At 37.4% G+C, this 16,981-nt stretch overlaps 1 protein-coding gene across 1 annotated transcript; it reads right to left on the reverse strand.

Annotated features, from left to right (window-relative positions):
* Positions 1–4,290: 4,290 nt before the first annotated feature.
* On the reverse strand, positions 4,291–12,753 carry LOC126825519 (ankyrin repeat and KH domain-containing protein 1). The gene is made up of 2 exons (XM_050555168.2): positions 12,661–12,753; positions 4,291–9,417 (listed from the first exon to the last, which is right to left on the reverse strand). Exon 2 carries the CDS (start codon positions 9,238–9,240, stop codon positions 8,008–8,010), a length of 1,233 nt encoding a protein of 410 aa, XP_050411125.1. The 5' UTR covers positions 9,241–9,417; positions 12,661–12,753; the 3' UTR covers positions 4,291–8,007.
* Positions 12,754–16,981: the final 4,228 nt, after the last annotated feature.

The raw sequence follows: 16,981 nt of genomic DNA on the forward strand, positions 1-16,981 counted from the left end.
CTACAGGGTGAATTGTGGGGTATAAGAGGGGTGAGGTAGCAGACCTTGAGGCGGTATATTTATACAGGATGCTGTTATTTGCGGCAACAAAATGTCATATGAAAAATCAAATTCCAAGTATATTATCATATACCATTTAAAAGAACTTTTTATCATCTTACAGAAAATATAATCAATGTCCTGGCACATTAATATCTTCTTGGCGAATATTAAGGTATAAGAGTGGGTTGTGGGGGATGGGGCAGCAGTAGACGATACCATTTAAAAGAGAAATTTATTATCGTTTATAAAATATAAACATTTTCCCGGCACATTAACATCTACAGGGTGAATTGTAAGGTACACGAGGGGTTGGGTAGCAGATATCGAGGCCGTATTGATATAGGATGCTGTCTTGTCGCAGCGAAATGAAATATGAAAAAGCAAATTACAAGTATATTATATTATCACATACCATTTAAAAGAACAATTTATTATTTTTAAGAAAATATAAACATTTTCCTAGCACATTAATAACTTCTGGCTGAATTGTAAGGTTCAATCTACTATTAATATTGCATTTCGTTTCGTTTCTTTTTGTTATATTATGTGTTTTCTACTATAAATTAGTATCGTGGGTGACCATTGGATAGAACTGATCACTAACGTGATTAGAACAGATCAATCCATTGTGCTAAGAGGTGAATATTTTGACCTAGATGTATTCTTGTCTGTTAGCAATTGGTTACTTCTAGCAGACAATCTTGTCTGTCTAAACTTGTCTGTTAGCTATTGGTTACTTCTAGCAGACAGTCTTGTCTGTTAGTTATTGGTTGGGGGTCAAAACCTATATTATATTATATTATATTATTCCAGTCTGGAGGTCGGGTGTTCGATCCCTGAATTGGCCGAGAAAAGTCACCCAGATGGTTTACCCTTGTATTTGTGGCTTGACAGGCGGCCTGACAGGGACAGCTGTCGAGTCGTTCGGATGGGACGGAAAACCGAGGTTCCATGTACACTTTGGCGTGAACGTAAAAGATCCCTTGACAGTTGGAATTCGATATAAGAGTAGGTCGTATTGCCGTTGTCCGGGCAAAATTTCCGTCATAGCACACTGAATTTGCAAGAAATTCGAACTCCACCATCATTAGTGTATACCTGTGGTATAATCACAAAAAATTGTGACCATTAGAGGAACCAAAAGCTCAAAACGAGATTTTTCGTAAAATCAAGGGCCATAATTCAGGAAGTTACGGTCCGATATGCGCGAATATCGAAAGGAACATGCATGTCAAGTTTCATCAAAATTGTGACCTCTAGGAGGTCCACAGCCCTGATGTAATAGATGTTTACACTATTTGCGTACAAGGGGCGGGCAATTTGTTGTCCCTACAGTTTTGGTCCGATTTTCACGAAATTCGACCTCGACCATCATTAGTGTGTAAAGGTGTTATATCAAAACGTTTTGTTTTTAAATCGGATAAAAATTGTGAGCTCTACAGGGACCACAAGTTAAAAGCGCGATTTTTCGTACGTTATGATCCGATGTGCGGATTAAAATTGTAACATCTAGAGGGTCCACAAACTTGATATACCATATTTTTAAACTCTTTACGTACAACGGCAGTATTGGTCCGATTTTCACGAAATTCGACCTCAACCACCATTACGGTGTAACGGTGAAATACCCCAACGGTTTTTTTTAAATCGGATAAAAATTGTTACCTCTAGAGGGACCACAAGCTTAAAAAGCGATTTTTCATACAATCAAGGGTCATAATTAAGGAAGTTACAATCCGATATGCGCGAATATCGAAAGGAACCAAGATCTTTGGGATATAAACATGCATTCCAAGATTCATCAATATCGGATGAACATTGTGACCTCTAGAGGGTCCACAACCTTGATGTACCATATTTTTACACTATTTGCGTACAAGGGCGGCCATTTTGACCGGCAATTGTGGTTCGATTTTCACGAAATTCGAACTCCGGGACCACAATTCAATAAGTTACAATCCGATTTCGAAAGGAATTGAGATCTTTGGGTTATAAACAGGCATTTCAAGTTTCATCAAAATCAGATGAAAATTGTAACCTCTCGAATATCCACAAGCTAAAAACGTGGTCTTCGTACAATCAGAGAACCATAATCAATGAAGTATGGTCCGATACATGCCAATATCGAAAGGAACGGAGATTTTGGAAGATAGACTTATATTTCAAGTTTAGTCAAAATCGGATAAAAATTGTGACCTGTAGAGTGTCCACAAACAAATTGTGAACGGACGGACGGACAAACAGGGGCGACGGTATAATACGTCCACATGAAAATGTGGGTGTATAAAAACAGGCGCAGATCTTGACTTGTCGTCTTTCGTTTAAAGGGGGGTATGCTGTTGTTAGGACCCAATTAACGGTGTTAAAGATTTTGTGAATTTATGTTCACTCTGAATTTTATTCACCAATTGGCAACTAATAATGAAAATCATCATATCATCCAAGTATTCAATATGAATCTTAATATAAACATTCCCAAATCTAAAGTCAGCTCCAGAAATGAAAAAGTAGACCCGAAGAAGAGGAATTAACATAAAGGAGCTAAATCGCTAATATTTTGGATCTAGAAATTGACACAAATGGGTCGCAACGCATATAATAATGTAATGTGAATGTATATAAACTTATTGACATTTAATCGTTTCTGTTTTTACTGTAATTCCTAATCACTTATGTTCGGTGAAATACGCCAGAAGTCTCAATCGAGTGACAATCTCTAGCGTCTGTTTTTTCCACTCTTTACCAATAGTGTTTATTGTGCATGCTTTCCAAATAAGAACATAACGTCACCGTTTGACATGACTTGTGGGATATATCTAGCCTCGTTCTACGAGTTCATTGTATTCGTGTACCAATGGTAAAATGTTTATTTTGTCTTAATTATTGGTTATCAGAAGCCCATCTTTTCCCCGTAAGTTCACAACATCAACGTTGATTTAAATTGACAAATAATTCGTGTTTGCAATGTAGAAGATTTTGGATGATATTGAGTTAGAGACTTGGCTACTTTAAGTCGAGTATTTCGACAGGGTGTCTTATTTGGTGAAATTAAATTAATTTGTTTTTATTTCTTAAAGTCCTATTCCAAACGTGTTAAAATGTTAGTTAATTAATCACATTGGAGATTGTGAAAGTGTAAATTCTGATCATAACAATCTATAACTCCATTGTTACATTTTTAATCCATTTTAATCCCTAGGAGCTGGATTCCCACGAAGGCGTCGAAAACGACCTCCTTTAATCCGTTACGGTCAATAACTGTGCCTTCGAGGGAATAAACCCCCAAATTATACCCATATACAACAAATAAACACAATGACATTATTTCTGACGAGCTGCACTGATACACAAAGGGGTTCTTTAAAATATGGAATTCAACTTGTCGGCATGCCTTGTATTTTTCTTAGCTTAGCGCTAAGTAGTTCAGGGTTTCTTCTGCCTTATGGGGATTTTGTTTCAATCAAATTTTTCCAGCATACTTGATATGATGGATTCCTCAAAATAATTTGAAAGATATAACGTTTTAAAATGTCACTAACACCCGCGATTAAACAATGTGGTTGTTAAAAGCATTTGTGTTCTATTATACGATTTAAGAACAACATATTATGGGGTAAGAAATAAGCTCTAAGGTTTAGAAAGAACATACATCTGTGCCTTTTTAGGCATTGGAAATTCAGCTGTGGATACAGTGTTCCAAAGTTGACAATCTTGCTAAAGTTGAGTTATTTGCTAAATATACACTGTTGTATGAGTGTCAAACATACACACATATTTCGCTCTCCGCATACATTTAAGCGGCGTTTAGACGATACAATCAATCCATACAACCGTCGGATGCAACATATTGGACGACTGTTTACACAATACAATGATTCAAACTTCTAATCTATACGTTGTATGGCAACATTAACATTTGTTCCTTCTTAGTAACTCAATAATTTCGCAGTAAGGCGACGCTTCTCATCCCCGTCTTGGTGTAGATGCCGCGGGCTCCACAAAGTCCATGTTTCGTATACAATGTAATGTAGCACCATAGGTCTTTTGACGTGGAGAGCGGGCGATGTCAGAAACCGGTCGCCACATCCTACGTACGACTCATGCATCTTTTCTTACTACATATTTCTGTAGCCTTGTGATCGTCTAGAATATTTGTTTCTAGCTGTCTTTACTTCTGCTTCACGTTGTGTATTTACTTCTTACTCTTTTCTTAAGACGTGTGTCTTACCAGGAATAACAATGCAACAGTTCGCTTCTACATTTTATATATATAACTGCATAATATGAATACAAGCACAAGCATAGCAATACTAGCTAAAACTATTTCCCCACCCTAGCCAGCCTCACGGAACCTCTCTGGAATCTAATGGAAGTCTGACTTAAAGTTTAATATGATTTCGTTTATAAGACTTATGGATATCATGCACAAACAAGGGTGATCATGACCCTGAACCTGTGCAATTAACGATATGATTGGTTAAATTAAGCCAAATGATGAAATGGTAAAGTTCCATGCACGTGATATCTGATGGTATTTTATAGACACATGTTTTGGCTAAATAACTCTTTTTTTTTATAGAACAATATGTCATTTAAACCCTAAGTTGATTTAGTACACACTACATATGTGAATATGTTTGAAATTACTAACTTGCCAAAGATATTAATAAATGAAATATACTGCCACCATTAATTTCAAGAGCAAAAATTCCAGCAATATTATTACATTCGTCCCTCTGTTAAAGACTGTTTGCTCGGTATTAGGTAGAGTTATATAAGCATTCATAAATGTAGCAGAAATCTCGAAAATCGACATATATAATTATCACCTCCCCGTCTTCTAAGATTTATGCGAAATGAAGAGGTAGGAGACTCTTAAAATCTGCCATGTACTAAACCCTATAATTATTCATGCACATATATATGCTTACTATACCATAAAACAAAGCTATGAAATAAAAACACAAATAATCAAAAATCAAAAGTTGCATGCAAAAGCTCTCCAAAAAGTTCATCACTGTAAAATCCTATGAAAATTCACTAAGCCTAAGCACAGAAAACACAAATTGTCTTTGTTAAATCTTCAAGTGTCCTAATTTCAAAACACATCACGTAATATTTTATAAAGTTCAGTGTCACTTTAAATTCTGTCTCAGGAAATCTCAATTTGGTAAACTGGTAAACCATTTCTTCTTCTTGGATTTGTATTGGTCTGTATCAGCTACCATAATATCAAGTTGAAAACTTTCTTTTTTGTTCTTCTACGTATGATTGGTTTGTACAATTTTATCCGTGTTAGCTCACATACCAAATCGTAGATTAATATGATTAGGTCAAAAGGTCACATTACTGACTGAGAAATATCTATCTATATATATATTTGTGACTGTCGTTTGTCTGTCTGTCTGTCTGTCTGTTCGGGATTGGCGGCTACACTAGGTCTGCCCCGAGTCTGAAATTTGGGGTATAGGGGTAGCTCGGACCGCGGAGTAACATAGTCCAGGTGGCGTTAGTCTACTACTTCCGGTTTCGGAGTTATGACCCCCGAGCAAAGCCGGTCTGTTCGGGGTTGGCGGCTACATCTGCCCCGAGTCTGAAATTTGGAGTATAGGGTAGCTCGGACCGGGGAGTAACATAGGCCTGGTGGCGTTAGTCTACCACTTCCGGTTTCGGAGTTATGACCCCCGAGCGAAGCCGTTCTGTTCGGGGTTGGGGGCTACACAAGGTCTGCCCCGACTCTGAAATTTGGGGTACAGGGGTAGCTCGGACCGGGGAGTAACAGGCCAGGTGGCGTTAGTCTACCACTTCCGGTTTCGGAGATATGACCCCCGAGCAAAGTCTGTCTGTTCAGGGTTGGCGGCTACACTAGGTCTGCCCCGAGTCTGAAATTTGGGGTATAGGGGTAGCTCGGACCGGGGAGTAACATATGCCAGGTGGCGTTAGTCTACCACTTCCGGAGTTATGACCCCGAGCGAAGCCGGTCTATTCGAGGTTGGCGGCTACACTAGGTCTGCCCCGAGTCTGAAATTTGGGATATAGGGGCAGCTCGGACCGGGGAGTAACATAGGTAAGGTGGCGTTAGTCTACCACTTCGGGTTTCGGAGTTATGACCCCCGAGCGAAGCCGGGTATCCTGCTAGTCCTATATATTGTGACTTTCACAAACGTCAAATTTAACACAGTGTTAGAACCTATTGTTTATAATAATCCGACCTAATGTCAAATTACACATTCCTAACCACCTCGCATTAACAATTTAAAGCAAAATTTAATTAATGACATAATAGCATTTAGCAAATATATATTTAACGTTTATATTACGTTTCTAAAGCAAAATTTAATTACACAAAATTATATACGGATAAAATCTACCGTATACCTCCACTTTTCTAAAAAGTGTCGTATGTTTACCTTAACCTCGTATTAAACTCGTATTAATGACTTTGCAATAATCTCACAATTTAACGAGCCAATAATTTTAGTTTTTCCCCAGGAAAACTATAACCTACATCCCTATATTTAATTATATGGGATTTTTTCCATAACCTAACTTTTTATTCAAAAGTCAAATTACTTAATTTTGAAACCTTGGACTAGAGCTTCAAAATTACACTACTCTACTTATTTAACCACATATATGGACAACACAAAAAGACAAATAATAGCAATTCAACTTTTTATTCAAAAGTTAAAATTACTCTTTTTTAGCCTAACCCGACTAAAACTAAAATATTGAGACTTTGGACTAGAGTCCGAAAATTACATTATATACGAAACAACAAAAAACACAAATTAACGAATCATAGTCGAAAACACGGCCATCTTGGAAACTAGAGTTAATCACTCTCAAACTTTATTCTTAGATTTGCCATTTTTTTTACTGCGATCCGGAAACAACATTAGTTCCTTATTTTATTCCCTATTCCGTGTCCTTATCATTATTATTCCTTAGTTATATCAAAACATTTTTTTTTAAACCTACGCCCTAGAGACCCTCAATTTAACTTTAATTTTACTCTAATTTACTACAGGTCATGTTAACCTGATAATATACACACCTAACCAGTGATATTATATTATTTAATAATCCTATCAATCTCAACTTATGAATGATTATATTTTATTCTCTATATAGCTGCATAATATGGATACAAGCACAAGCATAACAATACTAGCTAAAACCATTTCCCCACCCTAGCCAGCCTAACGGCTGTCTAGGAACTCAAATGGAACCTCTCTGGAATCTAATGGAAGTCTGAATTAAAAGTTTAATATGATTTCTTTTATAAGACTTATGGATATCATGCACAAACAAGGGTGATCATGGCCCTGAACCTGTGCAATTAACGATATGATTTGTTATATTAAGCCAAATGATGCAATGGTAAATTTCCATGCACGTGATATCTGATGGTATTTTATAGACACATGTTTTGGCTAAATAACTCTTTTTTATATAACAATATGTCATTTAACCCCTAAGTTGATTTAGTACACACTACATATGTGAATATATTTGAAATTACTAACTTGCCAAAGATATTAATTAATGAAACATACTGCCACCATTAATTTCAAGAGCAGAAATTCTAGCAATATTATTACAGTTATTAAATATTCTAATTCAGTCGCGGATAGGTTTAGAATCAATTTTATAGGACGTCAAAGTACTCGAAGCGACAGTCAAAGACATCTTTAATCAGGAATTCAGGTTGCCAAGCCATACATCACATGGCGTTGTCTAATATAACGCAATTTGATTGGCTATTGCATGAGTTGGACATGAATAGAACTGATCCTATCAATGCCACAAGCTGTCCATCCGACCATTTGTCTGATGAGTCAGTCGATCGTGTAAACTCCGCTTAGCCGCAAGATGAGAACATTGTTCTGAGTTATTCGTGATGAATTCCTGTCATGTGACATTTGGAATTCGAAATAAAAAAGGCCGTAGCAAAATTGCCCTTCAAGCACACTGAGCTGATGTACTACCGGAAAAAAAACATCGATAGTATTCGTACGTTGTAAACCCGATTGGATTCCTATCAACACGAAAATAGTCGACAACCGCATTGGTGGCTTTGGAAATGTCGGTCGGATCTAGAAACAACCATACACGATTTAGAATATAGTTGTAACTTTTATGATTCAACAGCTTTTGAACCCATTCATGGTCATTATTCACTGCACAATAATATATCATTGGTGTACCACTTGTCTGATCAATATTATGTTCCAAGCCCTTCTCTATCAAGATATTCACTATTTCGAAATCGTTGTGTATATAAGCGACGTTTAGTAACAACATATCGAAGTGACTGCCGTGTTCAAGTAATATTTTAACCCGCTTTAGGTCGCTATGTTTCACAGCATAATTTATCATTGGTTTACTACTTCGTTGATCAATATTATGTTCCAGGCCCTTCTCGATTAAGGTATCCACCATTTCAAAATCTCGGTTTGCATAAGCGACGTCTAGAAACGACGCATCGAAGGGAATACCGCGTTCGATTAATATTTTAGTCCACTTTACGTCACGATACTTCACCACAGGATAAAATAACAAACATTTGCAAGTGGGGGAATCCTGGTTCAGATATCTCTCTATTAAAATCTCCACCATTAGTGAATCCTTCGTACGGTAAGGGATTTCTAGTAACGCAATATCCAAGGAAGCGACGCGTTCAAGTAATTTATGGACCAGCACCCTTTCACCAGACACCAATGCTTTTCGGAGCAGGCGTGCAGGACTGTTGGATACCAATATGTTGCCAATTGTTTCGTGGCCATGCATGGAAGCTATGTGTTGTGCGGTCCGGCCTTTCTTATTAGTTAGAGTAACATCAATACCACTTTTCACAAGTAATTTAACCACTTCAACATTATTAAATCGGGCAGCCAGGTGTAGTGCAGAATCTTTATACCGATTTGTCTTATTTAATTGGCACCCACTGTTTATCAACAATCTGACAATATCTACATTATTTGCTGCCACCATTAAAGGTGTGTTCACAGTCTTGTCCCTGTGTTCTGTATTGGCAGGGGAATAATCATGATTCTTGATAGCTGCAAGCAGTGGAGTATTACCATATAAATCAGTATATTCAACGTTCGCTCCGCGTTTCAGCAACGACACAATGCTATCATAATCACCAATCTCACATGATCCCAACAGTGCTTTACTTTTACGGTTGCCCATAGTGCTTGTGGTGTTTTGTTTGATAAATCTACACAACCCGTGTCTGTACTAAATGCCTATTTGTTTGAACAGCTCTGGTTCCATACCTTGGATGAAATAACAATTGTTGTTCTCCGGCAAATCCAGTAAGCCATCTATCTGAATTTTTAATGTTACGCCTTTGCCTGTATTATTGTTCTGAATTAAACAAAATACCATTAAAACTTAAAAAATCAAAACTAAAAATCTATATTACAATACACCCAGATTATACCCAACTTATATGTGGTTTAATGGCCCAGGGCGAGATATTAAGTAACATATTGATATTGCGCGAAGACCTTCATCCTGGGTATCCCCAATGGTCTCATTCTGCTCTACTCCGCTATACACTGGGTTTATCCATGGGGTTTACACGTATTCAAATTATCTGCCCGTTACCGTAGCTTGATTCTACGCACCAATAAAAAAACCAGTTTAAAAACACCAGTCTTGGCCTCATAGCTTACTGTTATGTTTGTGTTTTCTCTGATTGATAATAACTAATCTAAAGATTATAAAATTATAAAATGAAATGAAATGGGGTTTAACGTTCTACTGTTCTGCTCTGAACTGGTCCAATGAAGACGGGCATACGCCATACATTGTGCTATGAGGGACAGCGAACAACTGACCTTTTACGTGTACGTCAATGTGTACACGGGGCCTCGGCTTTTCGTGTCATCCGAACGACTAGACAGCTGTCCTTGTCAGGCCCTCCGTCCTGCATCCTGCATCGCTGACAAGGAAGAACCACGTCGGAAAATCTGGATGACCTTTCTCGGCCAATGCAGGGATCGAACACACGACATCCAGGCTACCGAGCCAGCGTCTTACGCACTTAGCAACCGTGACCCCTCTAAAATTAGGCTTAAAATATGCTTTAGGACAGTTTTTGCTCGGTCATAATCATCGTCTTCACCTGTGTTTGGAAGCGTTTCGAAAATATCAACATCCGGTTCAGCATAATGTAATAAAAGCGCACCTTTTCTTCTTGAGTCTTCATACAAACTTATCATCAGTCTTTCTAATCTTCTCGATCAGCCATTTTTTCCAACGAGGACCAGCGCTTCCCTCTTCAAATTGTGGGATGGGGGAAAAGAAGTCATTGTTTACCTTTCCTCTTCTTTTGGGTTTTTTTGTCAGTCGAATGAAACATCACATTTCGAAAAATGTTTTCAAACTGGACCGTATTTACCTCGCTTATTGATTTCTTGAAATCCTTGCCGCATGGGAGAACGCTAAATCGGTGACTTGCACATTTTAGGTTTAAGTATTTGGGGGAGTGGTTAACGCTAACCCTCATCCTAACGCTGGACCAAGCCTAACCCTAAAACACAATCCACATATGACGTCAGATGTGCAGGCCCGTCTCCGATCTAGCGTTCCCTTGTCGCCAGATGCCATCTTTGTGTTTTTCTCTGATAGATAATAAATAATCAGGAACACACTGGATTGATAATAATGTAGGATTTTATTTCAGATGGCCAGGCATGTCTGCATGTGTCATACTGCCTTAGATTCTTACAAGAGGAACCATTCTAGTGAAGTTGTATATTAGGAGTCAGACTACATAACTGCGTTACTATACACTTACGACGTTCATAACAATATGACGGCTTGTTTGATCCAACAAAATGAGTTACTTCCCTTCACCAACTTCCTTTTCATTTAACGGGTTTTTGATTGGTCGATAAAAATAGCACAGTCATCAAGGGCAGATAATTTGAACTCAGGGGTTAGTAGGGTGGAATGGGATGAGACGACTGGGGATACCCAGGATGGAGGACTTTATTCCGAGGGCTATATCTTTATATTATTATTATGCAATGTCTTGAACGAGAATATTAAACCACTTATCAGACACGTGCTTTTTAATGAAACACGTCAAGCGAGTCCAATATTTCATCTAGTATAAAAAATGTAGGATAGGCAAGTTGCCTGTAAATATTTGAAGTAATGGTACGCCAACATCAAAGGGTGATATCACATCTGTACCTTAAACCACATCACATTACATTAATTTATACTTCACTACAATTTATTATACTACTCACGTGCAGCCAGTTTAAATGTGTATCAGTAATTATTAATGTTACAGATGCATTATGGGAGTTTAGATAAAGAGCTGGTAGTTCTCACTATAATAGTTAACCAGCGGCTGCCAGGCAGGATACGCCCACATTTTGCAAGAAATGGATAGAGAACAAGCTAAACAAACAATCAAGGGCCATAATTCAGGAAGTTACGATCCGATATGCGCGAATATAGACAGGAATCAAGATCTTTGGGTGATAAAGATATATTTCAATTTTCATCAAAATCGGATCAAAATTGTGTCTTTTAGGCGGTCCACAACCTTTATATACCATATATTTACACTATTTGCATACGAGGGGTGGCCATTTTGTCAGGCAGTTTTGGTCTGATTTTCATGAATTTCAAACTCAATCATCATTAGGGTGTAACGGTGTTTTAAATCGGATAAAAATTATGACCTCTAGAGGGACCACAAGCTAAAAACGTGATTTTTCGTACAATCAGGGGCCATAATTCAGGAAGTTACGATCCGATATGCGCAAATATCGAAAGCAACCAAGATCGTTGGGTTATAAACATGCATTTCAAGTTTCATCAAAATTGTGACAACCTTGATATGACATATTTTTACACAATTAGCGTACGAGGGGCGGTTATTTTGTCCGTCAGTTTTGGTCTGATTTTCCCGAAATTCGAACACAATCATGATTACGGTGTAACGGTGATATAGTTAAACGGTTTTTAAATCGGAATAAAATTGTTACCCCTATAGGGCCCACAAGCTAAAACGCGTTTTTTCGTACAATCAGGGGCCATAATTCATGAAGTTACGGTCCGATACATGCCAATATCGAAAGCACCCGAGATCTTAGGAAGATAAACCTATATTTCAAGTTTCGTTGATATCGGATAAAAGTTGTGACCTGTAGAGTGTCGACAAACAATTGTGGACGGACAGGGGCGAGGACAATATACATTTCAGTCAAATTGATCACTCTGAACCGAGATATTAGCTTTTGAATTTTAGGCCTAGCATCGATCATCATTAGTAAAGTCAGTACGATAAAAAATATAGTTTCGATTATCCATTTTTGGATTAAATCAATGATCGTTGGGCAGCAGATCGGATTCAAATCCAGTAAATATTGCAGACTAGCGATGGCATCGAGAGTTGACTATGGTCTGGATAAGTTAATGTTTAAATAATGATTTAGATAACATTTCAGTCCTATAGAATAACCTGCATTAAGCAGATTTTGTTCATGCATAATGTACGTTTAACTGCGTTTCTAATTATTAATATTTACTGCAGTCTGGCGTAATCATGTTTGTTTAGAATTTAGTATTGAGTATACTACTTACGTGCAGCCAGTTGAAATGTATATCAGTAATTATTAATATTAACGATCTACTGTAGCCAGGCGATGTGTTTGTTGGTTTGAATTTTTAATCGGGGTATTCCCCTTTCTATTGATTTCATACCACGTGACAACCTTTTTCTATTGACGTCATACAACGTGACATTATAACCTTTCTCTATTGATGCATCCAATTGGCGTGACCTATCCTGGTGTATTAAATAGACATACTGACTGGGCTCGTCAGGCTGGGATGGGTTTACCAGTGTGTTTGAATTAGGCCAACTTAGAAAATATGTGTGTTTATGGTTACACTGGGGAGTCACAGTGGCTTAGTAAGACGCTGGTTCGCTCCCGGTGTTGTCCGGCTAGACCTTTTTGTTCAGGCCAACTCAAATTTCACCAACATCGCTAAGATGTATATGAGGTTAAGGCACGTGATTGTTGGCGAGATTGTAGGTTAGTTAGGGTAAGCGACGGAGCTAGGTCAACGGTTAGGGTTGGGATTAGCGCTAGCCTTGTTTACATCTCGTGACCTTTAACCAAACTTGAAGTTGAGCTTATCAAATAGATCTAATAACCGTGGTTTACCTTTAAAATTCTACAACCTTACTTTAGAAGGCATGATTATGATACTTTTTCGGGGGATTGAAGCTTTTGTAACTGGCAAAAGTACAGGAAATCAGAGAATAGAGTCTTGGTGGGGTACTCTTCGCAAACAATGCACTGATTTTTGGATTAATTTTTTCAAAGATTTCCGAGATTCGGGTATTTATAACCATGGAGATCCAATTCACAAAGAATGTCTTCAATATTGTTTTATGCCTTAACTTCAGGCGGATTTAGACAATATAACAACTCAGTGGAATATACATCATAATCAGAAAGCAGAGGAATTGTGATGTAATTAGTGGTAAACCAGATATAATGTTCTACTCCACAGCTATATTTAATACAGTTGACTACGATGTCCCGATAAATGTCCAAGACTTACAGGACGTACTACCTCAAACCAAAAGAGAAAGGTGCAGTCAAGAATTCATCGATATTGCCGGTCTAATTTATCCGGATGTGGAAGTACCAAAAACCTGCAACAACGCCTCGTTTCTTTTTGTCCATATTTTACGACGTCTCGATATGTAATATGAATGTATATAAACTGATTTACATTTAACCCTTTCTGTCTTTACTGTAATTTCTAATGAGTTATGTTCGGCGAAATACGCGAACAGTTCAAATTGAATGACAGTCGTTGGTGTCTAGTTATTCCAGTCTACTCCGGCAGTCCTGAACTGGATAACCTGCTCTAATACGTTAAACTTGCTCCTACGTCACCTCTTTTTTGACTTTTCTTTGTATAAACAATATTTTATTCAGGATGTCTGAATGGGATTGGGGAACAGGCTTAGCCTATGTAAATCCCCTTTTTTGACTTGCATATGGTCACAGCTCACAAAATATTTCTACGCACGAATGTAGGACGAAAGTTATTTTTAGTCTTTCTCACCCTATCCATTCCCCCGCCCCCTTTTGCATGGCCATTTTTGTTGACTTTTTGGTGAGAATCGAAGAATAATGGATTTAGAAGTAAAAAGTTATTTGCTTTTGTTTGTTCTTAATTTTTCAAACCTGTTCAGACTTGGTTTTATTAATTACTATTTAATACGGTACTTTCTTGCGCCTAGAAAGAACAATGTTAAAAGCCTTGTGGTGGCAACACAAAGCGAGAAGTCTTTTCAAACAAACTTACTTTAAAAGAAGGTGAAGTTTAATTATAATTCCACGAGCTATGGTAATAAACAGAGTATTCATGTGTTCCACATAACAGAAAGTGACGTAGCCATAGTGATGATAGAATTTTATCTATGCATGCTGATTGGCATTAGCCTGATAAATAGTACACAAACATAGGACATAAAATATGAATCTCTTCAATTTTTCAGTTATGCTCCAATGGTTTGTTGACAGTCACTCCGCTGAAATGGCTCTGATTGGTACAACCCTAGCAGAAGTTCACATTAAAAAGGCAGACCAAATATCCGATGCTTTCCGGGATAGAAATATTGATGTCCACAGAATCAAAAAGTACTTTTCGGAATCAGGGTGGAAGCTTGTTCTTCAGGCAATGAAAAACAGTTGATTGGTGCTGTCATGTCTGTGACAATGACCTTGATGAAGGCCAGATTGGCTGTGATGGTTGTTTGAATTGGTTTCATCAATCATGTGTTGGATTAAGCAATGCACCAAAGGCAAAACACTGGTATTGCACTAGGTGCTACAGCAATGTATGATATGTCATATCATAGAACTTAATATACAAGACTTATATTCAACGATTAAATAGTGTTGCTAATTTATTATTTTTCTAAAAAAAATATGTGACCTTGCTCTAGCATTTTCAACAAATTTAACTAGTTCTTGTGTTTTTCTTATTGTCCCTTCATTACAATGGGTTTGTCTGTCCTTCATTTACGATTTTTTGCCACACAATAGGATAATTAGTAGGTAGCCTAGATACTAGATAGTCTTACTGCCAGCGGGTTGGAGTACCCTTGACTTGAAACATGGATTTTCTGATGCCAGTGTTTTTCAAAACCAGATATGCTGCCGATATCCCCCCCCCCCCTTTAAAGGTTTTTAGTTTTTGGACAAAGCCTATACCCTACGGATATTACACTACAGGCCCATCAGAAATGATTTATAATGGGTTGGCAAAAGGCAGATGTCGGGGGTGGGGTCAAAGGGACAGAGCTTCTGGGAAGGGTGGTCGGAGGCTTTACAAAAAAAGTGGTACTGTATATTATATGTCTATATGCCATGGAGACTCCAAATTTGATGGGCCCAGCATATCACATCCCCTATTCTCGCATGTGTGTACTATTTATAAGAAGTGTCACTGACAGATCAAGCTGAGGACAAATGACTGAGTTGCCTCCGACTCTGGTTGAATGTGCTTCAGTCCTCTGCCCATCGATATTTCATAATCAATACAGGACAGGTCTATCTATGATAGTAGGCCTATAGTCAATAAATGGTCATGTTTGAAGAAATTAGTCAACACAGGATCCGATCAGGGTCTGCCAGGGATTAGTTGTCGTGTTGTGTAAATTTAATTCTTCTACAAACTACAATAACAATACAAATTACAGTTACACATGATTGTTGCAACAACGTAATAGCATATCATCAGGCCTACTACTTAGTACCTAATTACTACTAGCTTGTCAACTGGTACACGTGCGCGCTGTACCACAAAGTCTGTCATTGAGTCAACTGGCGTGTTTTCGAATCCCCGGTGGTACGTGGCAAGGCTAATGGCTAATAAAACCCAAAGAATGAACACACAAAACTGCCCTCAACACTAGAGCTGGGCGATATTCCTGAAAACATTGCGATATAATCACTATATTGCAATATTTTATAAAATGTCAATACTTTTAGTTTATCAGGGTTTTTTTTTAAATGTAAATAAATATGCAGAAAAAGTTGGGAATACCCCTGGAGTATTCACTTGACACTCTCTAGTCAATATTATTATTTCTAGTCAATATTATTTTTAGCATACAGTACTGAATTTACAAACAAAATTTACAAACTTGCAAAAGTTGTTGTTTATTAGTTTTAATTTTCAAAATATTAATTATAATATTTTATTTAAATTTAAAATATTTACATTTGGCGGAGGCACAAAAATCATAAAAAAAAAGTTTGTGTTCTTTCGTCCGTGCATATTTATTTTTATGGCGACCCTTGAAAACTCGTTTTTTCTCACTCAAGCGTACACCTTCTTCAAGATGCATTATATAATACAAGGATAGTAAATTAAACTATAAAACATAAGTACTATGTCAAACAGTACCCATTGAAATAGCAATTTTTCGGATCACGGACCGCACGTCCGCTGAATGATAATCACTAATCAATCAGTCTACCGGAACTCTCAAAATATATAGTTGGCAATGTTGGCATTATTTATATTTCTGCATTATAAAAATCTATTTCAATCTGAAAATCAATGATTCCTTTGGAAAATCAAAGTATCGGTATAAACAATTTGTCAAGATGTATAACAGGGATAATGCTAACGGGTGGAAAAGTGAGCGAGAAGTCACGTGACGTAAACAAAGCTCTTTTATCGGCATTTGCAACTGAATACTCAGGAGTTTATAACATTATTTATTCATCATTAAACAATAAAATATCGTGAATAACATCAAAAGGAAAACATTTTTTCAATACTTATGTTAAATATCATCCAGAAAAATCAAAACGGTCCGTGTTTTTTTACTATTAAAACTGTTTGTGTCGTGTGAAAGCCATTCGCC

This window comes from Patella vulgata, chromosome 6, assembly GCF_932274485.2.
Source record: "Patella vulgata chromosome 6, xgPatVulg1.2, whole genome shotgun sequence".
Classification (NCBI taxonomy): Eukaryota; Metazoa; Mollusca; class Gastropoda; family Patellidae; genus Patella; species Patella vulgata.

Coding starts and splice junctions, on each gene's coding strand:
- LOC126825519 (XM_050555168.2), bottom strand. CDS start 9,240: ATGGGCAACCGTAAAAGTAAAGCACTGTTGGGATCATGTGAGATTGGT.